Here is a 26,404-nt window from a genome sequence, read left to right on the forward strand (position 1 = left end):
GTGAAACTTGGAGTATTGGGTCAGGGGTGATCCTACTCTGATTCAGGCCTAAATTACGATCTGTGTAGGAGTGAATGAAGTCCGCCCCGTTAAAAGGCTTGTGACGTGTGTGTAGCTAAGTCGTACTCTTGGCCCTAGATGGCGCTACTGGTAAACAAGAGATGCACCCTGGGTTTAAAATCACTGACTTCTAAAGTCAGTGGACCTGTCTATGACAAATGCCATTAGAAACAACAACAGAATTATGAATTCTAAACTATTGGCATTGGGGTAGGCATTGGTCCTGGCATAGGGGTAGCGCGTCTTCCCCGTGATGTGAGCGGTCTGGGTTCGGGCATGGTTGTTTTTCATCTGTTCTATCTGTGAGATGTGTGAATGTGCCCTCCTGTGAAAAGGGGCAGTGCAAGCGAATTTGATGCATGGGTAGCTAAGACGTAGTCTTGGCCCTAGTTGGCGCTACTGAAAATAAGAGACGCACCCTCGTTTTAAAATCGCTGACTCGTCAGCGAGCTTGTTCATGACAAATGTCATTATAAACAACAACAACATGATTATTAGCATATCCAACATAATTTTATTTTATTTATTTTTGAAAATTTGACTAAACAAAATATAACAATCTTTGTAAATGAGATCTTCATTATAAAAATGCAAAAATTAGGCTTTAAGGTTTAACTCTTATTTTAATAAATTTTTATCAGAATGTTTACTATCTTGTCTTACCAAATTCACTGTTTCTAAAAAAAATGATGAAATTTGCCCATGCGCTTTTTGAAACAAGAAAGTAATTATTGTAATTTTTTACAAAATACAAAATTTAATTAAAATTTCAATTCAATAGATATTAAAAAGATATTTTATGCGTTGGGTGTGGTAGCATCTGGAAATGTAATTTTCGAAAATTGATTCTTGCATTATTTTTAATTTCAGTTCACTCTTTTATGATACCAATGCCACAAACGTACATGAATTCGTTTGTTGATTTGATATCATTAAAGAAGGAGCATAGTGCTTGAACACGTTTTGAAAGAAACGTTTTGTTACATGGTGTAAAACTTGGTTGTTGGTAAAAAAAAGAAGTCGTCACTTTATATTTTCCCGTTTTTAAAATTGCAGTTAATTAAATTTGCTTTCTTTAGTACATTATACATATTATCTTCAAATTATATTTTCACTAATCAGTAGTTTGATAAATTATTTTTTTATAAAATATTTATAAAACCAGGCTTATTTAATGAAGTGATTTTCTTTTTATTTTCTTTGTTTAGTGAAGCATTTACTCTCAGAAATATTTTATAAACGGAGGAAATAGAAAGTGATAACAGACATTTGCTTCGGCTTCAAGCTACATTTTTTAAACGTTAATTTCTTCATAATTACAATCTGATTTCTTTTCGTTTAATATAGGAAACTAAGAAAAATGATGATAATGATAATAAATGATATTCTAAACATTTTTCCAGGTATAATTCTCCATTTCTTTTTTTTAATGTTACATTGCTTAACTTAATCATATTTCTCAAAATAATATATTTGGAAAATTTTAAAAGTTAGTTAATTTTAAATGATATTCTAAACATTTCTCCAAATATAATTCTCAATTTCTTTTTTTAATGTTTCATTGCTTAACTTTTTAAAACCTAATATTATTCTTTCACTCAATAGAAATAATAATGCACATGCTTTACAAATTTTCTTAGTTGTATTTTTTTTTTTATTTTGGGGGGCCGTATGCACCCATTAATCTCTAAACTATCAATATAAAAATGCCTTATTGCATAGTAGTGTAAGTTATTGCTACTTTACTATATAATTATACTTTTATTACATTCACTTGATGAAAATCAAAGAAAAATATTCAAGCATTATGGATTCCATATCATTAATTTACCAACTGCCATATAAAAGGAGCATTGAAGACTACATAAATAAATGCTATCCATCAATGCCCTTAGTTAACTGTATATTTTATATACCATTGATGAGGCGGGAATAGCCTGGTGGTAGAGGGTTGGATTCGCATCCCTTTGATTGCATATTCGAACCCCGCCGGCCGAAGACTCTTCGTGTGTGTGGTGGATGGCGCACATATAAATCTGGCGTGTTCACAAAGTCATCCATGTCGAGAGTAATACCACTGGGGGTACTGGTTCAGAGTTGATCGTTCTCTGATTCAGGTCAAAATTACGCTATGTGGATGAGTGAATGACATACACTGATGAAGTCCGCCCCTTAAAAAGGGTTGTGATGTCTAAGTAACTAAATCGTACTCTTGTGCCTGGTTGGCGCTACTGAATAAACAAGTGACCCACATGCAAGTTAAATCGTTGACAGATATATGTCAGCGGGCTTGTAAAAGGCCACAAGTAACAATAACAACATCATATAAAATAGTTATATTTCTAATCTCCAATAAAGGTTTGATATTAAACAAATAGAACAACTCTGGATCTTTTGCAAATTACAAATATTCGTCCAAACATTCCTCACTAACTGACATACTTTCAAATAATTGCTCCCGAGTTGACATTTGATTATAAGAGGAATCCTTATAAAGCGTTCATCGAGTCTCATATATATTGATATTAAAAATCTCTTTTCAATTTGAGAGCTATTGTTCATTATTATCCCACTCATTTCGTTACTTATTCTCGACAGAGTTTCTAATTTTGAATGCAAGTTCAACAACAATATATAGAATCTTTTGTTATGATATAAGCATGGAATATATATAAGAATTGGAGTGAATAGTGGGAAATTGCCAGATATTCTATAGAAATTCAAAGTTTTAATAATCCTGCTTTAATATTTTAGAGAATTTTCTGTGTCTATCATTTTTATCAATACAGTATTATTAAAGACTGAAAAGTTATTCAAATGCTTGTAAGGACAGCTTCTCCAAAACTTAAAAATGCTCTATAACAATGAAGAAAGTATTAACATCTTTTCAATTTCCGAAGTAGTTTTGTTTTTTATTTAAGAGAAACACTAAACTTTTTGCGTTAAAAGACAAAAAATAACAGCAGAAAGCATTCGCCTGGACAATTTTAGGTTTTATAGAATATATAACTTTTATTCGAAGTGAAAGTATTTCTCTTTTCTGAAGTTTCGAAGAGAAGATATTCTTGATATACTGATGTCTCCTTTATTTCCTTTTATGTCGCATTAGATAGAAAGACAAAAGGAAACTCTAGTTGGAATATGCAAGAATATGAAAGACTGATGATACCGAGAAATGATGCTCATTTCATGAAAATGTACCTGAATTCAATGTATTGAATGCCACTTTCGTCACATTTGTAAAGTTTCAATAAAGTGCATCAAAATTCTGTAAATTTAAAATGTGCAAGAAAATTTCTTCCATTCGTTCTAAAGATTTTCACTCTAAATAAATAAAAAAAAGGTCCAATTTTTTTGTTGTTTATTTATTAATAGTTTAGATGGAAGTGCATATAAAATAGAATTACATTTGTTGGTGATGACAATAATTACTCTTTCTAGTAGAAATAAATAAATTAAAATAGTTAGAAACCGAGTAAAGTTATTTTTATATGTTAGCTTGGATTTTCTATGTATTGAATGGCATTTTCGTCACATTTGTAAAGTTTCAATAAAGTGCATCAAAATTCTGTAAATTTAAAAGCGCAAGAAAATTTCTTTCATTCGTTCTAAAGATTTTCACTCTAAATAAAAAAAAAAGGTCAAATGTTTTTTGTTGTTTATTTATCAATAATTTTGATGGAAGTGCATATAAAATAGAATTGCATTTGTTGGTGATGACGATGTTTACTCTTTCTAGTAGGAATAAATAAATTAAAATAGCTAGAAACCGAGTAAAGTTGTTTTTATATGTTAGCTTGGATTTTTTGTTTGGATATATCATGGTAGATAGAGCATGCATATCATGATTCAAAATTCAATATTCTTGTTATTAGAAGAGATAAAAAAAAGATAAAGTATGATGAAAAATAGCATATGAATGTTTGGAAGAAATACCCTCTGGAAAAAGAAATATTTATTTGGTAGAAATATCTTATTGAAAACGGTATTTCAAACAGTACTACATCTGCCCGATTTCAAACCGACTGCTCAGAGCAATATAAATTCACTGTTATTCGTTCTTCACAACAAAGAAGCATGCATTTGTGAAAAGACTTGGCTTTACAGATATTTGCACGTTCTTATAAAGATTCTTGCGATGATGTTGATGTATCTATTACGAATATTTGTAGGTTATTAAATGACATTCTTGAGAAGCTCTTAATGATCTAAAGAACACGATTTGGTGAGGGTGTTAAGGATATACTAAGTTAACAAAAATTCTTACATTTATTCATATAAAAATAGATTTTCAAACGACTGGCACTAAAATTAAAGTACAGAGTTCGCAAACACTAATCCAACTCTCTAACATTTCAGATCACATTTTGGCACTACGTGTGGTGGCATGTTTTTGCATTTCTTAATGGCTTGTACATTGAATCGTGAATCATACTGCATTATGAAAAGAAAATGCAATCTTTTTTACTTTTAAATTTTAGTTGCAAGATACCTCATATTCAGTTCAAAATTTTATAATATAAACCTTTAAGGTTAACAAATATTCCCTTTCAAAAGGTAAATTATGCCTTAAATAACAGTATTTTTTCTTTAAACTGGCATCAGTGTGAGTTTCAGATTTTCCTATTGAAAGTAATAAATATATGTAGGAGATTTTATCATATAATGGAATAGGAAAAAGTGTAATAACAAATACTCCTCAAATTTTGAAATAAAAAAAAATAACCGTCATTCTTTAAATAGGGTAAAGGCTTTTCGGTTCTAGGTCAATTTAGACATTTCTAGCTGCCTTAGCAGACATTAACTTCTTTTAACTTACCTTAAGAACCAATGGTCTGACAGATATAGCTTGCATGTCCCCATGTCTCCCTGCTCTTCTAAGAAGGGATGGATTTTTTTTTTTTTTTTTTTCAATTTTAGATATGAACTTTTTTTTTACCAAATGTCCAGAATCTTTCACTGATTTGATTCGACCTTTTTGTTAGAAAGTCGTTATGGTCATATTGATCTACAGTTACATTGCATCGAAAATCATCATATAAGATTCCTAATACTTTTATTTTCCTTTCACGAGGGTTTATTTATTTATTTATTTTTTCATTTTATGTTTGTCTCATTCAAAATTTGTTGAAATATATCGAAAATATATAAATGTTTCATACTGGTTTCCCAGATTATCCATTAAAATGGTCTGAAAATTCTATAAATCCTTTAAACAAAATTTAAAGGGTTTGTTAAAACGAGTATTTGAGGGAAGATGTAACATATAATCTTAAGATAATGTGGAAAAACGTCAGCAAATTAAATAGAAGTGATTCTGAATGTCCGGCATTATAATGTTATGTATTATCCAAATTTTATTATTTATAACTTATAATGTTCATCTTTAAAATTACCTGATTTATTTAATCTGAAATCCGATTATCCATGTCAATTTCGTGGGAAAACGAAACTCGAGCAATGTATACTTCAGTTATCTAAAAAAATAAATGTTTTCATTTTTGCATTCTTTTTCCTTTTAAATATTCTTATAAATATTATTGATTACTTCTAAAAAGGTAAAATAAAATTAATGAGTTTTAATTATGTCTTACTTTAATTTTGCGTCTGTCCGACACACTGGGACCGAATTCTTCAAATCAAATATGAAAGATTAATTTTAAATAATCTTTTCCACTCGGATGACTTCTCTATAGGATAAAAGCATACTTATAAATAGTATCCCCTATTTAATTCTTTTTTTCTAATATTTTGGATAGTTTCACAGACCATTATGACCTATAGTTGTGTACAAAGAAAATTATGATCATGACAACACAATTTAGCAAAGAATATTAGTCATTTTGGCAAGATTTTATTAAAATATTCTACAGATTATACTACTTCTAAAAATATGATATATTTAAAACATTCCTTTTCGTATTTAAATTGACAATTAATTTAAAAATACTAAAAATTTATTGAAGTTTAAAGCATAGCAAGTAACATAAAGTTTGTTCTAAACGTAGTTTGTCTTCTTATTTGCTTTCCATGTTTCACTTCGCTCCTCTAAAAATACGTTGGTAAAACTTATTTTAAGATAATATAATATTTAACTCTCTCGAAACTTCCTTTTATTCTGATATTGATCCATATTTTATAAGATATTAATATATAAAAGGAAAAGGAGCCTTCACAACATTCTTCCCATATTTATTTTATTTCCAGTTTACCCCAGAAAACATTGATTGAAAAATTTAATAAGTTTTCGACATTTTTTATACAAAATTTTGAGAGCGAAACAACTGCCAATATTCATCTCATTTATCATCACAAAGTTTCACTTAAAATTCTTTACCTTTTTTGCTATTTATGTTTTTTATTTGAAGCGAATCTCTAAATGAATATTTTTACTGTAAACTTCCATTAATATATTTTCTAAGGAAAAAAATCATTTGTATTTGAGAGGAATCAACGTGATAAAAAACTAGTTTCGAAAATGAAGAATTTTGAGAAATCGATTTTATTCCCTGCATCTTAGTCTTTGCGAATAATTTATTTGAAAGATAATTTCTTATCTTTTGAATCTATAGAGCTTCAGTGCAATCTATCTTCCCCATGTATTGCCAAAAAGTTTATTGGAAATGAATTTTGTTTTCGCTCATAATTGAAAAATGAAGCAAGAACTATTACAAACTATGGACATGGCAGCCTAAAAATAATACTTGTTGACAGTATCCCGATAGATCGAAGATCATAGTGAAATTCATCTATAAATTTTTACGCTCTACATACTGTATTGACAGTTTTATAGACTTGATTAATATTATTTATTGACAGTTAATCCCACAATTTAGATCCTAGTGTTTTGACGCGTTTAGAAGACATTCTGAGAAAATAATGAACACTGGTATTGAGTTCATGGTTACTTTGTACAAAGAAGTGATTTTAGCTAATAACAAACACAACTGAAATGATCGCTTTATTAAACAGCCAATTAATTTGATTTATGCATTTCGTAAAATGTTAGGAAAGTTTATTACATTTACAAAATTGTAGAATAAAATTTTATTTATATATCAATAAAAAAATCATGTATTTAGATATGCAGGTTTACTGTTTCGGATTAGAAAATGTTTAGGAAACTTTAGAATAAACAATCCCAGTTTATGTTCTGAGCATTAAAAATTTTTGGTCCAATGTTGGTTGTTGTTTAATCCTTTCATTCTTAAAATCGTTTTAGTTCAGGTAACTCAGAAGATAGGAACCCTGATTTTCTCTTGATCCCTGATCTCTCAAAGATAAGAAGAAGAAAAAAAAACCCTACTTTTAAAATAGTCGACACTTGCATTGAATTTGGTTTAGTTATATTAACGTTCTGTTTGAATGTTACCTTGGGCTATTTTAGGGCAGATTTGAACAACAATGACAAGAACGACGCCTGAGCTGGCACCCCCTCCCTAAACTTCGCACGACCCCAATGGGAAGACATTTGGCCCCGACTGATTTAACGAGCACCAGACCGGCTTATGCGACTTTTCTTCGGTGGCATCGGGTTTCGAACCTTAAAGCCTTCAACTTCAAAGACGAAACCTTAACACCAGGTCACCGCTACCCCTCCAAGCTCCTAAGAGTTGTTATACAAAAGGGCACTCCACTTATCTGATCACCAACAAATAAATGTATCCTTTATAGCTATCTGCTCCTAACGCATCCATCTGGGAGAGCATTTCTAATGGACAAAGGACGAACCACGGGTATTCATTCAATCACTCTTAACGAAAGGTGGGAGGGGGGATTTTTCATTAATATTTGGGCGATTTGGTCAAGTTCTGTGGTTTTGTTGAATAGGCGTTTACAACCTTTCTGTATTTATAGAATTAACTATGTAAAAAATGTTTACAATGTTTCTCTTTAAAACTACATTAAAAAAAACGAGTTAGGAATAAATTTTTAAGAACGTGAAAGCACCTGTAGCTCTTTTAGTTCAATGTTCAATATGCAATATTGTATATGATGAATTACAACTTATATATAATGAATAAAAGTACCATTGTGGATATTATTATGAGTATTTTATTAGCTCGTTTTCTCGTTTGATTAAGAAATATCCAAAGTGAATAAATATCATCCCAATTTGATGAATATTTAAAAGCACATTCCTCTTAATTAAAATAAACCATATTCCATTAGTTTTTCTTTAAAAATATGGGAAAGAATTTTGAATATCTTACAAAAATTTAGCATTATAAATAAAGTTAATTGATTATACGTCTCTGAAAAAATTTAACCGATTTCAAAGATTTTTTTATTTAAAAAAATTATTTGTTTCCTTAAATAAATATTTTTTATAAAAATACTATTTTCTTACTGAAATTTAAAAAAAATACAGATGCCATACCGACCGATCCTGTATTAATTCATTTAAAAATTTAATAATTATATAACATAATATAAAGAGGGCAACTGCTTTTTAAAAATTTTATCTAATAATACTTTCTAAAACAAATATTAGACATTAATATAATATAATTAATATTATTAACTTTCATAATGGCAAATTTTAAAAATACTTTTAAAGTGAAAAATATAGTTGAAAGAATTAAAATTCTCATAACTTTTTTCAAAGACTTTTTTAATAGAAGGAGTGATAAAAAAAATAAATTTATTTAAATTAATACACATTTTGAATCTGTCAGGTTTTTATTTGTAGCTTTGATACATATTTAAAATGAATGCGTTAAATTTCAAATCCATATTTTTGTCCCTGTAATTTTTTCTTCTATTTAAAATTCCACATGAAAGTATATTTTTATTTTAATTGAAATATTTAATGGAATTTTATTAGATTAAAACTTTAATTTTAATCGAATAGAATATTTTGTTTCCTTTTTAACTTCTATGATTATATTCAAAGTAATTTATTTTCCAATGAAATAGCATTTATTTTATTAGATATTTTAATAATGAATTTTATTTATAAGGTATTAAAGTAACTACTACTTGAAGCATATTTTTAAGGAAGAAAACATAACAATTGTAATTTTTCTTAGTTTGAGATATCAGAAAAATTATTATTACCAAGTAAATATTTTAAATCCATTGATATCATTTTTATAAAAGCCTTATTTCTTTAAGCACAGAGAAAAATAAAGTGCTTCATTTCTTTAGTGCTAAAAATTAATGTGACGAAATACATTTAATGCATATTTCTTCATGTGTCAGACTCATAAATATGCTGATTTTTATTCCTTCAAAGAATGAAATTAATAAATACTCACCATGGTGTATATTCCGCATGCAAAACTTCCATCTCTCACCGATTTCCAGCAGCAACATGTCTTTAATATCGCCATCCTTCATTCACACCTTCTGGCTACACTTAAAGGATATTCACTGGAAATAGAGACAAGCAATGGGTTCAGCGGATAAGCTTTCAATAAAGGTGAAACAAGTGTCTTCTGCAGATGACGAAGAGAATAGGAGTGAGACACGTGCTAAAGCTACCCGCTCCCGAAACTCCCGTTTATTTTAGACGCATGCGCAATCACTAGCAAAAAGAAAGACCCACATTGAAGATAAAACAAAATTAATGGCTTTACTTCTCTCTTACTGCCTATTCTCCGCTATTTATAATGTTTTTAAAAGATACATTTATTTTACTCAGCAATTTACAATTAAGTTGAGCCCACGAAATACGATTCAGTGTCAACTACTGTTGTATAAATCCATATAAATTAATATAAAGAATATGAAAATAAATTTACTAATTTAATTGTTGATTAAAATTGGTTAATTCAATCGACACTTATAATTAATGCTTTTTACTTAAATATAGCTTTCCAACTTCAAACTGAATAAATAGCAAATGAAGTTTGTTACCCCTTTTAATTAATTTTTTTCAGAAAAACTTTTAAACAAGTTAATACATAAGAGATCTAATTAAGAATTATTGATTCATATGAAATTATATTCCTATAAATTTACTTTTAAATATTTTCATTTTGTAGGATTGGAGATAAAAAATTATTATGGCTATTATTTATTTCTCTTCAAAATAATAATTACGAAAATAGAAAAAAAAAAATGTTTTCCTGTTTTTCAGATACTTCTCGAATTATATCACAATAGCTGAAGAACTAGTACAAAAGTTTCCTAATGAAAAAAAAATCATTAGAAATTTTATATCAGAACACATTTTTTTAAAAAATGAAATGATTTTTTTTAACTTGTATAACTTATTCCATAACTAAGGACATAACTTTTCATTTATTATTAAATAAAAATCAACTATTTATACTTTTGAAATTATTTGTGTACGTTGGCATTTACTACAATTATTAATTTATTTAGATGTGATAAAAAAAATCTAGTTTAGAGACTGAAAGCCATTTCTCTTAGTTTCGATAATTTATACGAATATTAACAGATACTAACGAATCGGATTTATTTTATAATTGTACATTTAAGCAGGTCTCATTTTATTTTCATTTGCCTGATCTTGTTGTTTCTTGCCAGTTTCTTTATCTCTAAATCACAATTTTGTAGAATATAGCTGTTCGTTGCAATTAAAAGAATATTAACAATTTGCGAATAAAATAAATATTGAAATTCAGAAATACAAAGGAATATTTATTAGTTGTGGTAAAAAAAAAAATCTAGAAAATCTTCACATAAAATAAGCCTTTTAATCCTAAATCGAGTTTATGAGGCACAAAGTTCCCAGACTGAAATAATAAATTTAAAGACATAGAATTGCAGTCATAATTTTCAAGAGATTCATTGAAGCTATAAAGAAAATTTCTAAGAATTCTTAATAAATGTCGATTTAGTAAATTTTTGATTACTTTATAAATGGCATTACTCCACAAAAGGAAGAATCTTCTTCGAAATGGATTGAACCATTAGTGTAAAAATGGAAAATATATCAGTAATTCCTCAAACTATGCCATTCTATAACATTGAATTCAATTATTTTTGTACTGGCTCCAAATCTTTGTGTTTGATATATTTTCAAGGCTCATTTTCATGAAAAAGGAAAACCAACCGCTTCGCTCGAAAATAAATATTTGTCTATTTCATATTTTTCCAGTTCCCTCTAAATTATAAATTAATAAAATTGCATCTGATTTTCTGAAAACATAATTTATTTTCTCTAGAATTTATTAAAATTATAAGACATCGTTTGCAAAATTGTGGATCAGTTTAAAGAGAGTCTCTTTTTTTAGATGTAGAATTTTAATTTAAGATCAATTATTATCTGAAAAAAATATATAAAGGATGTTCCAAAGGATTTAAATTGACTGAAAAAAATTTCGAAAGAAATAGTTTTCAAGTTTTATTAGGGACTGTATTTTTGGAATTTTTTTGAAATTGGTACAATATAAAACAGTAAAGAGTTGAATTCAGTATACTCAAACGTTGAATTTAAATACTAAAGCTTTAAAAAAATAACTGTTTTTTCCCTGTTGGTGCTTGTACATATATTGACTATTCTTCCAATAAAAAACAAAATTTCCAAAGTAAAACAAAATGTTTCCAATAAATTGGTGACTAATTCTTCTTGTAATAAATAGGTTTTAACTGCAGAAAAGTATTTTAATGAAAATTTCAAAAAATATTCTATATTTCAGAATTTTGCTACAAAAACCACTTAACATAAATTTTTGGAGTTAATCTTAGGAAATTTAGTATATTTATTACTGTGAAACTGTGCACTGAGTTCTAATATAAAATAATATTGAATTCAAAAGGATATTTTTATAAAAATATTATATAAATTAGTAAGTTCCATCATTAGTTGCTGAAGTTAAAATATGCTTTTGAAATATTCTTAAATCATGCTGCTTTTAAAATAGCGTACAATTTTACATTAGCATGTTAGCAATGATTACTGCAATCATGCTTTTAGTTAGCACGATTGCAATTTGTTATTTTGTAATGATATTTTTTATTAAAAATTATTTTAAAAGTTTTAATGTTTGGAGTAATAATAATTTCTGAAAGTATTTTATATAAGCAATCATAAAAATCCAAGGTGAGGAAAACTACGAATATTTAGACAATTATTTATCTAATCTTATTGTTATGTTCATTAACGTTGTATATCAGTCACAAATCAATAGATCATAGTGCATTCAAAAACATTTCACAAAATTGATATTCTTTTTAATGATTTCATTGCAATGAAATTTGAATGTAATGATGATGATTTGATCAATTAAAGATTAATTAATAATTAATGATTTTTTTTCTTTAATCTCGGGCTTGAGAAAAAGCTCGCACTTCTTGTGTTGATAAAGAGAAATATTAATATTTTTTGGTAACTGGCTTCATTTAGTAAATGACTAGGATTATGTTTGAAATTTAGATTAAAAACATTTTCTTCTAAATAATAATTAAAGTTCAGGAACTTATATGTATTGTTTCGAAGATTTTATCAATGTTAATGTTCTTCTTAAAACAATTTTACAGCTGTTTCCAAGTTTGTTTTTTTCTTATTAAAAGTAATAAATAAGAACTCGTATGTATAAGCATTTTGCTAACATTAATATTTGAGAAATGCACATGCATCTTGCAAATACTTTTTTCTGAAAGCGTCTTTTGAAAGAAGATAGATATGGAAATAAACATAGATCTATAGATATAGATATGCATATGGAAATTCTGTAACTTTCTTCCATGAAAAGAAAGGATTGATCTCAAGAAATACTTTCATATATTCCTTTTTATATATCTCTCTTTGGTAGTATAAGGATGAGTTATATTTACAAAGTTAAATATTAGGTTTTAAGATATCTTTTGCTTTGAAAATAAGTCATTTGAAAAATAACTAATAAAGTAAAGAAGCAACGAAAGAAAAAATTTGTAGAGAATTTAGTAGAACATGAAGAAATACTATTATGTAATCATATATTTTATCTCTATATTACAAATCCGTGGTTTAAAATTTTAATAAAAAATTATATAAGAATATCCATGTGACAGTTTAAGAGCATTTAATAACTACACAAACAATTTTAGAATTCACAGATTCGATAGATTCATATTCATAGATTCCTGTGTATAGATCCGTGTTCTCAGATTTTAATTGTTCCTAAGTGTTCAATTACTGACAAAGAAATAATTGTGTATCAGTTTTTAATTAATTGAAGGAATTCAGTTTTTAGTTAATTGAATGTATGAATTTATTCCTTAATTGAATTCATCTGCATACCTCTATCAAAAATACACATACTCACAATATATTGGTAGAAATATATTCAGAAAATTCGCTTTATGCCAAAGATCTATGTTACGAAAATTATTGCTCACCAAAGTCATTCAAGGTATTCGCAGCCTTATCCAAGATCCATAATTTCATTCGCTTGAAAAGATGTTAGGATATATTGGCGAGTGTGCTAGAAAAATTCGGTGTGAGCAGTCTCACTAATTTTCAACGTATTTAAATAATTTATAAAACTAACGATAACCTTTTTTCTGAAATTTATTTAGACATCTTTTTTTTTAATTTTGAAAATCGCTGGAAATTTCTAAATTATTTTCTTTTACATGTTTAGGATTGTAACGATCGTGGATAGAACCTGGGACCTTGTGGTTCGCAGTCCAGTAACAAGACCACAATAGAAAAGCAATTGCACGTGTAGCGTAGCTGTTAACTGGCTTATAAGCTTTCGCCATAGACTCTCCTTTCAGTGAGTCGGAAGTGAGACGAACTATATGGCTGTTGAGTGGTGATGTATTAGCTTTGAATACAATGCGCCTGTGCCAATCTGATTATCTGAGTAGCGCCAAGCGTTATGGCGAGAGTGTGTGGTTGCTGTTGCGGCAAGTGAGTCTGACGACTTTGTGTTGCTGCGTCAAGTGAATCTGTCGACTTTAGTTTGCTGTGGGTAGATGGCGCCACAACAGCTGTACGAAGGTTGAAGGTTCATCGTCTGAGGTCACCAATGTGGAGAATTGGTACGAGCGAGGATAGAACCTGGGATCTTATGGTTCGCAGCCCAGTAACATGACCACAATACAAAAGCAATTGTTCGTGTAGCGTAGCTGTTAACTGGCTTATAAGCTTTCACCACAGTATAAAATCTTAGACGAGTAGAAACGTTCTCGCATATTCTCTAAATTTCGACAGTTGGTGAGTTCTTTTATAAATTTCATTCAAAATCTGATGACAATTTCTATTTTATATATTAAACGGGTTTATTAAATTTTCTTTGTCTTGCTTATTACATTTTGTAGGTATCGGTATCACATTTTGTAGGTATCGATATCACATTTTGTAGGTATCTATATCACATTTTGTAGGTATCGATATCACATTTTGTAGGTATCGATATCACATGAACTCGAACAAATAGACATACTTCCTCTGAATTGATTTCACTCAAATTTGATAGAAACCAAATTTGAAAATTCCGTATAAGGACTATATATTATATTTCATGATGTTTTTATTTTTTTATTTATTGTATTCATGGGCAGACAATTAGAGAAATACATAATTTTTGTTCTGAAAATCCTCAAAAATATCCAATTCGAATTTTGTGACGATTACAATATTTTTCTATCCTTCGTATGCAGATAGTTAGAAATTAGAAATGCATATATGTCTTAGAATACTTAGAATTTACGCATTCATAATAATGATGATAACTTTGACAATGGAGTGCAGTTTAAAACCTTAATATTTAGAATGCAATCATTTTGAGTTCTCGTTTTCTTAACAGTATTATTGTAAAAGGAAACTATAATGTGCTTAGAATTCGGACAGTTTTTCTCATCGTACATCATCGTTTCATTACATCAAAATATTATCTACAGATGTATAATTTTTCATGCAAGTTCGAAAACTAGAAATATATGATGAATCTACATTGAAAATGAGTTTAAATATTTATTTCCACTAATTCATTGGTTCAAAACTTGTATTTCCTAAACATTTCCTTTTGTTAATTTCTTTAAAAATGCATAGCAAAAGAGAGGAAATTTTTATGTCTTCGTCGGTTAGTTTACATTTCCTAAAAATGATTTAAAAACATTTATTTCGTTATTTTTTATTGTGCTTGATAGAAACAAAATTGTGGGGAAAAAAAAGATGAAAGTGAAAAGCCTTTTTTTATCCGCTTTCATCTCCTTTACTATTTACTTAAAATGGCAATAAAATAAAACAAAATTATGAAAAGATGAAAGAGTTAAACTTTTCTCTATAAAAAAACTTGGTGAAAAGAGATTAGACAAGCAATAAAACTGTTTCATAACTTATTACTCTTAAGCTGCAGGTAGTCCTATGACAATCATTTAAAAATGAGTTACAACCTAATACTTTAAATTATTTTTAGAATCGAGCTTTTTTTTACTTGTCATTTAACTTTACTTAGTTTCAATGATAACTGAATTCTTTCCTTTCCAATCGACCTTTAATTCGTGTTTTAAATTCGATTTTTTTTCTTTTGTAATGTCCAAACTTTTTAATTATTTCTGTATAATGGGATTACTAATGCAAGAAATATTTTACAGATACATTCCTCTTCATCATTTCGTCTATTCTTAGTATTTTTTCAAAGTTCCGAAAGAAATATTTCTTGTTAATAAAGATAAGTGACTTTATTGTACTTAAAAAAAGAACAAGACATATATTTTTTTCTCGCACTAGATATTAAAATTCAATAAAATTTTGGTCAGTGATATTCATGGAGAATTGAATCACATAAGTCGGCATCTATTTTTAGTTTTAGGTTTGTAGAGACATTTCATTATCATTCATAATTAAATATTTATATTAAATTCTTAGTTTTTGCAACTTGAGCTCGAATTTACCTATCACTGTCATAAATAATTAAACGTCAAACAATTCTCTGAAATATTTTTTTTTAAAAATCAGAGTTCAGCAATTCATGTTACTTAAATATTAAAAAAACAACAACACAGTAGCCATATTGGATACAGGGCGGTTAAAACTCAACTTAATAATGTTCTACTCATTTTCTACTCATTTCTACTAAAATACTTCATTTTGTTCCTACTGCTGTTTCCGAGGGAAGAGGAACAATTCGATTGTCAACAACAGTCATAAATCTCAGTTAGGCTGGTGGGTGATTGACAAAAAGGCAATTACAGCCACCCGCTGAAAGATAAAGGTAAATCTCATGTCTTTTGATGGATGCTTTCATTACGAATAGATCTGAGTTGTATTTGTGAGAAAAGCGGTTACGTCGAAGCAAATAAAAGAACTTGTTTACGGTGGAAGAAGTTGCTCGTAAATTAAACTTATTCGAGTAATATAAGTTGAACTTCTTTAGAGTTGGCCAAGGCATTTTTATATCTTCCTTCTTTATTTATATAAACGTTGTGTTTTTAGTCTTATCATTCTTTGAATTTAGAATTTCTCAATTTATATATCAACAATCGACAATTTATCAAAATAAGGAGTACTTTATTTAAGCATTTATGTTGCATGCATAGCTATTCACAAGATAAGATTTGCCTTACATTTTATCTATTTCAACTTGCCTAATAGCTTGTCGACATTACTGAAGAATTGTTTGGTTAGAAATTCACTTTGTCATTCTAAACCACAAAATATTATTATTTTAAATTCGGAACAAAGTGGCTGCATATATACATCTCCCATTCTTTGGTAGAAAATGATATTTGTAAAAGCTATGAACAGGTTGGACTAAAATATTTGATAACGTTTTCATACTATATCTGCTTTATTCATACAATTTACGATTAAAAGAATATTTACAAATACATGAGTCCAACTTCTTTTCTAATGCGGTTTTTAACAATTCTCATAAATATTACAAATCTTGGGTGCATTAGACATGACAAATCTTGCACAGTAAAATAATGATTGCTTCTCTATTTCTAAAAGTGTCCCATATTTTTTACTGAGAAAAGTATAACCTTTCTCAAGAAATATTTGCAAATAAGAAATGCTATAATTTCCTTTTTGACATGATCCACTTTCCTATGTCTTCGGGCATTATTGGAAGGATCAGAATATGTCATACACTAAACCTCGCTTTCAAACATGTGATGACTTCGGCATATCAACAAAAACCATAAAAAAACTCTTTAAAACAAAAAAATATTGCAGTTTGATTTTCACATAATATTTTTTTCCGTATTATTATGAAAAGATAAATTACAACAATCAAACTGGAACTTAAATTTAATCTTTAGTAAAGTCACAACTATAGCATACTAATAAAATAATTATTATTTTTAAATTAATATTGCTGATTTTTTTAAATTTATATAAAAACTCTTATTTCTTCACTAGGCAAAAATAATATTGAGAAAATTATTGTCTTATTGTCGTGTTCTATTGGAAATAAAGCATAACCAAACATTTGAGATAAGGCAAACCTTTTTTTCTGAAGAGATCAAAACCCACCCCAAAAAGAATGCCTTTTCCTATTTCTGAGTTTCCATGAAAAATGAAATTATTACTTTTTTCATGAAATATTTTAATTGCTTTTTTATGTCACCGGAAGAAATCAAATTTTAAAGCTTCACAAAGATTTAATGCAAGCGAAGGATTGACAATTGTTCTACCATTCCTTGGTTAATTCGAAAAATTGTTAATCAGTAATTGTTAAGCATTTAATTATTTTTTGATTTTACTTTTGCAAAGAATTTGTGGTTAAATAAATAAAGGAATTTTTAAAAATTATTATTCATTTTGATGGTCTTTTTGTTATTCTAAAGGAAATTAATTATGATGCAGAATAAAATATAGCATAAGGCATTTTATATCGAAGTCTAAATTTTAAGCTAAATTTGTACATTAGTGTAAGAAAACAACTGTTCCAGTACAATTTTTTTAAAAAAATTATTCGTGAAAAATTGCATTTGCAAATTTATTAGTTGGTAAATAAATAATGCTTTTATTTTATTGAATCTGTACAGTTTATCGTATCATGATTAAAATTTGCTTGAACATTTTTCTATTAATACAATAAAGTCTCTTTTTTTAAAAAGAAATCTCTCATTCTTTTAAATAAATGAATTTTTAACAATGGAAAATCAACGTAACTATGGGAAAAAATAAAAAAAAAATAAGCTATTAATTTCAACGTTTTAAAAAAACTGATTTAGTTCCAAATAATCTATTTTCGCCTTTGTATCTTTCAATCAAATATTTTGTGAATGCTTTTTGCTGTATTATACTTTAAATTCGCTATTTAGACGAAAAGAAAGGAAAATTGCAATAAGAGGTATTGTTCATTTCACTTTTTCAGCTGACATATAAAAATTAAGACTGCTAACTTAGAAATTGCGATTAGTTTTCTTCATTCACGTCAGACTTTTCTCTACAGCTAATCTACATACACTTACTATAACTGGCACTGAGGAGATATTGGCCGAGATCCAAATGCCACGTACTTTACTGAAAAGGATTGCTAAATGGTCAGCAAAATATGCCAATTATAAAGCTATTGCAGTTACATAACATACAGGCTACATACATGCGGGTTACACAACATACAGGTTACGCGTATAACATGTGTGAGATAAAGATATTCCCTACTTAAATGGAAATTCACAGTTTCCGTGCATACATTGCTTAGCAAACTTTGCTGTTTTTAAAATAAATTTGAAAGTTCTTACATATTTTTAATCTCGTCTGATTTCTGTAGGAAGTATATAAACCGATTTACCCGTTTTATTTTACTTCAGCTGTGGCTATCTATGCATAATTCAGAAAAGATTCTGAAAGATTATTTTTCAATGGTAAAATTATTAATTTGCGATTTTTAATAATATTTAATGCAATTTAGAGCTAAATGCAATTAACTATTGTGCAGCCCAATGGTTGGTTTGTGATATTTTTAAGACAAACATTTTTTAAAGAATTAATAAAATTCTGTGATTATTAGCTGAATTACTCTGGCAATTCAATTTTTTTTTTTTAAATTCAGGCAATGATAAATTTTAAAAATCTGTGGTTTCACCGAAATTTGTTTTGAACAAGAATTAATAATCGAGACAGTAAGTAATTGATGATAAATCAATGATAAAACGTTAACTTTCAAGTGAACTAAATGAATATTTACTAAATGAACTAAAATTTTCTTTTAATTTTGTAAATAACACACATTTTTCTTATTTATTATTTTTAATACTATTTATTATTTGTTGTTCCTTTATAGGATAGGTTAATGGAAAGAATGTTCATAAATGCGTTCACCAAAAATACGTTGTTGTTGATTTCAAGTTTCGCTTTCAAAAATGAATACTGAATTTTAAATTGAAATCTAAAAAAAAAAAAATAGTAAATAGAAATGAATGTCGAATAAAATTGACTTGATCTTCTAGAAAGTTTTCGAAATCTTTAAATAGAAACTCGAAGAAATTGAAATCTTAAACGACCGAGTATTAAGGAATATTGACTCAGAATGGTTGATTCCTTGTAGACCAACCTCAAAAAACTATCTCATCTTGTGCCGAACGTGGGAACATATCTTTACCCCTCATTGCGTTTTCAATGAAGCGTTCACATTTATTTTTTCAAAGGTGCATTTCATTTTTTTATATCGCTTTGAAGATATTGTTCAGAAAACTAAAACCATGTACTTGAATTCCGTAGGTGGTTCATTTTCTTTTCTGCAATATTTTTTTTTAACTGTGACTACTTCCAAGCTATTTTTTTTTCAATATTCCTTTCCCTCATTAAACTGAAAAGCTTTCCATACAAGTCTGAAATAATTCAAAATACTGACGTCAAATTTACGAAATGTCGTACATAAAATTGTTTTTTCAATGTTTAAAGCATATTTATCAATGAATGATATCGAATGAAAAAAGTGAATATGTTATGTTTAAAATCGACAGAAGGAGAATAGTTGAAAATAACTAAAAAAAATCGGTAACAATTGAATATTTGATCTAAAATTGGTAAGGAAAAGATGTTAATAGGAGACCTGAATATCAATAAATCTTGAAATAACATAAACACCTTAAGTTATAAGAAATGATATTGAATTAACTTCAGAAACACAAAGGAGTGTACAAAAAAAAAATCCTTACATAATTATAAATAAATGAATAAATGCATAAAACTTAAGAAAATACAGAAAAATTCCAAGAATTGGAATTCCAAAATTATTGAAACTAACTATCTATATTATTGACTATGTACAAAAATTCGACCCTGATTTTAAAAATCAAATATTTTTAAAAGCTAGCCAAGTTAAAATTAGTTTAATCTGAATTAAAATAATACAATGTTAAATGAATGAACAAAAGAAATAAATCAAATGTTAGAAATACCTAAATGATATAAAACAATTCTGCAATGCTGCATTTCAGATTTCAGTTGTCACAATGTCCCCAAATTCATATATAACAATAAAAACACCAAAAGACTAAACATAATATTACGAGTCAAAAATAAAAATAAAAAATGGACTAAAATATTTAAAAAAATGTATAAACAGTTTAATATCTAGATTAATATTTATATATATAACGATTTAATACATATATATAGAAAATTTCATTAGCGAAATGTTAAAACTTTTTAATTAATATCTACGAATGGAACATAACTCTCTTTAGGAATCGTTTTTCGTAAATGTTTTCTAATTATATTTATTGCTTATTCATTCATAAATTATTTACATATAATGTTCCCCATTTGTACCAAAGTATATATTCAATTTAGAAAATGAATTACTGCTTTACAGCACAAAGTCGATTTAATGTTTCCATACATCTTATTTTTAATTTTCCCATACTTTTTTTTCAAAAAGTTTGATTTATTTTGTAAGTATTGCATATTTTTGATTATTAGTATATTTTATCTATCTGACATTTAAATTACAGGAAATAAAAGCAAATTATAGTTAAATAAATCACTTGAAGTCAAATTTTATATTATTTACTTTTATTATTCTTTCATTCTACTATAGTTTAAATGTTTCAATAAACTCTCTTAACATACAGAGATTTTAAGTTTTAATAACGACTTAGATGTTCAGAAACTGATAGTAAAATATTCTGTAACATAATTTGATATAATTTTCTTCTTCTGTATAATTTTTATAGCTGTTAATACAGTAAATAGTTTGGTAATTGCACTCTCAGAAATTACTGATTCAATATTTTACTGACATTTCAATTCATAAAAGATTATTGTATATAATTCACAAAAAAAAAAAAATAACAACAAGAAACTCATTTTTTTTTCAGAATAGTGGTAAGAATAAAATAACGGAAACAAGACAAATAGAATTGTAATAACGTATTTTGAAAAGAAAAAATGATATTTGACATAAATTAATGTAATGCAGAAATTTTTTATGTGCATTAATATATTCATTATCAACGGTCCTTCCAAAATATGGATTATAAAACCTCTAAGAGTGAAAATAAAATTATATTTCTAAATCAATACTAATAGTTTATCCAATATTTTTGAAATTAAGAGACTTGAAAAAATTGAGGGAAACAAAATAAATGAATAGATAAACTTTCATTTTTCATCTAATTTTAAAATTTTTTTCTTCCTTCTTTTTTTTTTTTTTTTTCTTTTCTTTACTTTTCTAAAATATTTCTTTCACTTACTCAAATTACACTTTTTAATCAACTTTTAAAATTTATAAATAAAATAAATCATTCAAAATTAAGATATGTTCATCTAACGCATCGAGCATAGAAAGAATATCTATCTTCTGCCCAAACATGAAATACATTTATAATCGAAAATTAAGTTCTGTGGAATCAAATTGCAGTGGAGATTAGAAATATGAATAATCAATGTCGCAGTTTCTATAATATAAATTTTTATCGAAAATTATTTATAATTTATATTGATTCACTGTTTAATTTTACTGTTGAATATTTACTTTTTTAAATTTAAGATATGAATGAAGAATTGAATTAGCGAAGTACATTTTTCTCTCAAACCAATATAAATTGATTTACATTTCCTAGAGAAAAATTAATAACAAAATTCTATGAATCGCAGCATTTTCAGATTTATACACCTTATAGAATTACTGTATTTTCATTTTTATTTGGTGTCCTAATAATTTATTTTTTCTATTAATATTTAATTATTTAATAAAATGTTTTAGAAAGCCAGCATTGGATACATTTTACCATGTAGCATCTTTTTTTTTCTCTATTCCTTGTAATTTCAGATAAAATTTATCATGGGTTTATTATATCATAGGATTTCTTTTGTAATTTAATTTTAATTCGAGTTTTCTGTTTCTTTTGAATAGATTAGTTTTTTTTTATTACCTTTAAAAAAATAGTATTATATTGTTTATGGGCTGCAATTCTTTCAGAAATAATTTATTCGGGGAAAAGCACTTGAACTATTTCGTAAAGAAAGAATATTTCGACGAATCAGTTTTCCATTTGATTTTCTGTACTAAAATAAATTCTAAACGATTCGATAATTTAATCAGAAATGCAACAAAAGATTTCATTAAGTCAAAGGAATGCAATGCCCTTCTTTGCATTAATCAAACTAAATTTTATTCGTAATGGAAATCTATTTTTGTTCCGGAAAAATTCTGATTGTGTTTCAGAATATCCATGAATTCTCCGATTCAAGAACTTTATAGGATTTTATTCATTTAAAAATAAATAGCATGAATTTCTGCATTAAAAGCTTTCCCAAAAATAGCAAATAAAAAATCGCGCATGTATTCTTCAAAAACATAATGCATCTTCATGCCTCAATATTTTTTTTTCTTTCATTATAATCATTCTGTGGAAACAAGAAATTCTTAATAATACAGAAGATGAATTGATTACAATATTTATTAATAATTAGAATCAAGAAAATTAAATAAATTTTGAATAAAATTGTCTTCCTTATTTTGATACTACATGACTACCATAATATGGAGTAAATTTTATACCCATTTTTTTACTTCAAAATGAATTTTGAGATTAAATGCATGTATAACTCAAAGAGAGATTTACTGATTTGTCTCCATAATGGGTAATCTTTGGAAAAATATTTTTAAGCAAAATTTGATTCATATAATAATTTAGTAAAAAGTCAATATGTTTACAAAATTTTGGTGCAAAGCTACCTCAAAACTGGGGATTCTTTTCCGTGGTTAGTTTTAGCATATTACTGTAATAAGCTCAATTCTGTAATAAATCTACATAGATTTAAACTGTATCTATACCGGATTATAATAATGTAGAATGTACCATTATATCTGATCAAATCAGAATAACATTGTAGAAAATGTCATTGTCAGGTATCTTTTTAACCAATATATTTATTACCATGTGTTCCTTAATAAACGCTAACTTTTGTTATCATTTGAAGTAATCGATATTGACAGGAAATGTAAAATAGATGAACCTAGACTATATTTTGTTCTTCATTACAAAAGAAAAAAGGCTTTATAAAAATTCCGACATAAGATTATTTTTCTTGATCCCTTTGGTAACTCAAGAGACTACCATTTTTTGAGAGTAACAGCGTCTTGCGAAATGACATTAATGCAACCTCATAAGGTACATAAAACGAGTTTTTTAGGGAAATGAGAGGCTATGTATTTATAAGCCTCTCATTTCCTTTGATATTCCTTGGCACATCTACAGTTAGTATAAGCAGTAGTAGATTAGGAAATACACAAATTAGTTTGGAAACACAACTTGCATTTATTTTATATTCTAGGTAATGCAAAAAAAATCGGTATAATATTACTTCAAAACAGAAAAAAAAAATATTGTAAACAAGTATTTATAGAGGAAACAGAGGAATTTTTTTTTCAGTATTGTATAAATTACAAAAGTTTAATTAGTTTTACATTTTTTTTACATATTGATAAAATACTTTTATATATGTTAAAAGTGCTCTGAACAAAAAATTAAAGTAAAATTAAAAACCTTGACACAGGGACGTGTTACACGGGGCCGAAAATAGTTATCCAAACTCCCATGGTCATGATGCCATCTTATTGCATCAAATGCATCATCGTCTGTTATCTTCAAACTCGTCCTTTTCATCTAAATCGACGTCATCTATAAAATATATTTCAATGATTAATCAACGCCGATATGGTTTCTAAAGTCCATCACCTTTGAATATCAAACCATTACACCGCACTTTTTATTTAATTCCTATCCAATATTTATATTATAATTAATTTAATCTCGTTATTTACCCTTTTTGCCTTTTTAGATCATTTTCATATAGAAAGCATTTGAAAGGATAATTAAAAAATATTTGAATTAAATAAATATATTATGTTATGTTATTACTATGGATGTATAACCCCAGTTTTGATTGTGCCATTACTTCAATGGAACAATAAGACGGATAGTTATGTCAGCTTGGAAAAGACATTTATATCTATTTATACATACACTAGAAATTATAAGAAACTATGTAAAACAATATTTTCGCAGTAACAAACACACATTTCTTGTCAAAGTTTTGACATTATTTAAACAATTTCTCCAACATCTTGCTAGAGTACAACACATATTGTGAACAGTCTACTGGCAATTATTTGCTGAGCTATTATCAAAGTGGTTTTACCTCGTAATGGACAACTTATCCATTGAAGTCAAGTTTCATTATTTTACCTAATGAAATCCATCTAGTGAGATTTACAGAACCTTCAGCAGACGGAAAACATTTTTCAACCCTACCTTTTCACTTTAAAATTAACTAAAACTTTTTTCCTTCTGCAATCTCATGATTTATTATTAGTCAAGCATAATAAATGGAAACCGTCCCGCTGGTTTATGGACGTATAAGATTCGTTATGGTGGTGTATAGTTACATTTCTTGGGACAAAGTAAAAACTAATTATAATATTTTTACTGGACTTTTTTATAAGTTATATATCCCCTAAACTGAATATTGCTTTAAATAAGTAAACTAGACTACACGCATATATAAAAGAGATTAAAAGAGAAAAAGAACAAAAACTTGAAATTATCACTGCTATAATTTAATAAAGCTGGAATATTGAAATGTGGAGATTGTTCTGACATAAAAAGTAAGTAGAGTAAATATTTCATATCCGTAAAAACTTTATTGACAAGGAAAGTAATTAAGTTAAATGTTTTAAATTAGTAATATAATTTCTAATAAAACTTAATATCGTCAAAAGATGCTTGGAACGAAATTAAATGAAGTGAGATATTACAAGAACACTGAAAACCTAATTTGCATAAAACGGAGATAACATAAAAATCATTTATTAGAATCATTATAATAAGTGACTTCAGCTTATTAAGTTACTAATCTTGTTAACAATGCTTTTGTATAATATCAGTAATAATATTATCCACGTAACACAAGCTTACAAACAAAGAAATTATTTCTCAATTATTAGGTTTATACTTATGTCTAAAATGATTTACTCAAATAAGAGTCATTTTGTGCATCAGAAACATTCGAAACATTATATAATAATTGCAAGATTTTATTTTAATGCACTTTAAGTCTTTCTGTTCTCATGCATTTTAAGTAGGTCTTTCTTTAAATTTCTAATTAGAAATTTAAATGTATTTGTTATATTTTGGTGATTCTAAGAGTAACAAAGAAAGAAATAACTGAAATTTGCAAGGCAGTTTAACTGAATTTGCACTTAATGAATTGAAATAAATCTAAAAGCAATATAGAAAAGTTAAATATCTAGATAAATCATTCAAATATCGAATTATAAAACATTCACATTACAGAATTAGGCTAATTATTTTAACAAATTTAAAAATCTTTTTAAAAATATTCAGCTATTCCGTAATATCTAAACACGTATTTGTGCTTAATGTAGCATAATTGATTTCATTTCTTTTGTTTTAGATAAATGGATTAAGATGCATCAATAGAAATTAAAATACTTTATTGGAAGCTTATTATGAAGTTCAAAATGTGAGATAAATTATAAAATAAATAATGCTTCAACTAAGGAATTCAAAAACATATTTGTAGTTTCAGGAGAAAATCAATTTCACCGTTCCGGCTTTCATTCCTATCACAATCTGAAAAATTCCATTGTGCAGTTTGACATGACGAAATACGTTGTTTAAGAAAAATATAATCTTTGAATGTATTCTCTCTATTGAAATCTTTAAAAAATTTCTTTCCATTTTCGTAAATTACCAAAATGCATTTATAATCCTAATTTTTCTTTTTCCTTATTAATTAGAATTATAGCTGCCAAGAATTTTGTAGATAAATGAAAAATGTGTTAATCTTCAAGTAGATGATAATTTATGTGCAATTGGGTGTAACTTATAAGATAATATTTTGAAGCTTTTCATACCATTTCATTCTTCCTTAGCTTGGTGGCTTGGAATTTTTCAAGTTCTTATGTGTTTATATTTCAAGAGCAAAAAATATTAAGAACTATTTAATTTT

General features: G+C 27.1%; 1 protein-coding gene across 1 annotated transcript in view; it reads right to left on the minus strand.

The window, feature by feature from the left end:
* LOC129989390 (uncharacterized) overlaps window positions 1-26,404 on the minus strand; it is a 135,255-nt gene that overhangs the window by 93,917 nt on the left and 14,934 nt on the right. The window contains exon 2 of the mRNA XM_056097907.1: window positions 9,321-9,435. Within this exon, the coding sequence (XP_055953882.1) occupies window positions 9,321-9,395 (75 nt within the window). The 5' untranslated portion in view covers window positions 9,396-9,435. The remainder of the gene's footprint in view (window positions 1-9,320; window positions 9,436-26,404) is intronic.

This window comes from Argiope bruennichi, chromosome 2 (assembly GCF_947563725.1).
Source record: "Argiope bruennichi chromosome 2, qqArgBrue1.1, whole genome shotgun sequence".
In the NCBI taxonomy this organism is placed as follows: Eukaryota; Metazoa; Arthropoda; class Arachnida; order Araneae; family Araneidae; genus Argiope; species Argiope bruennichi.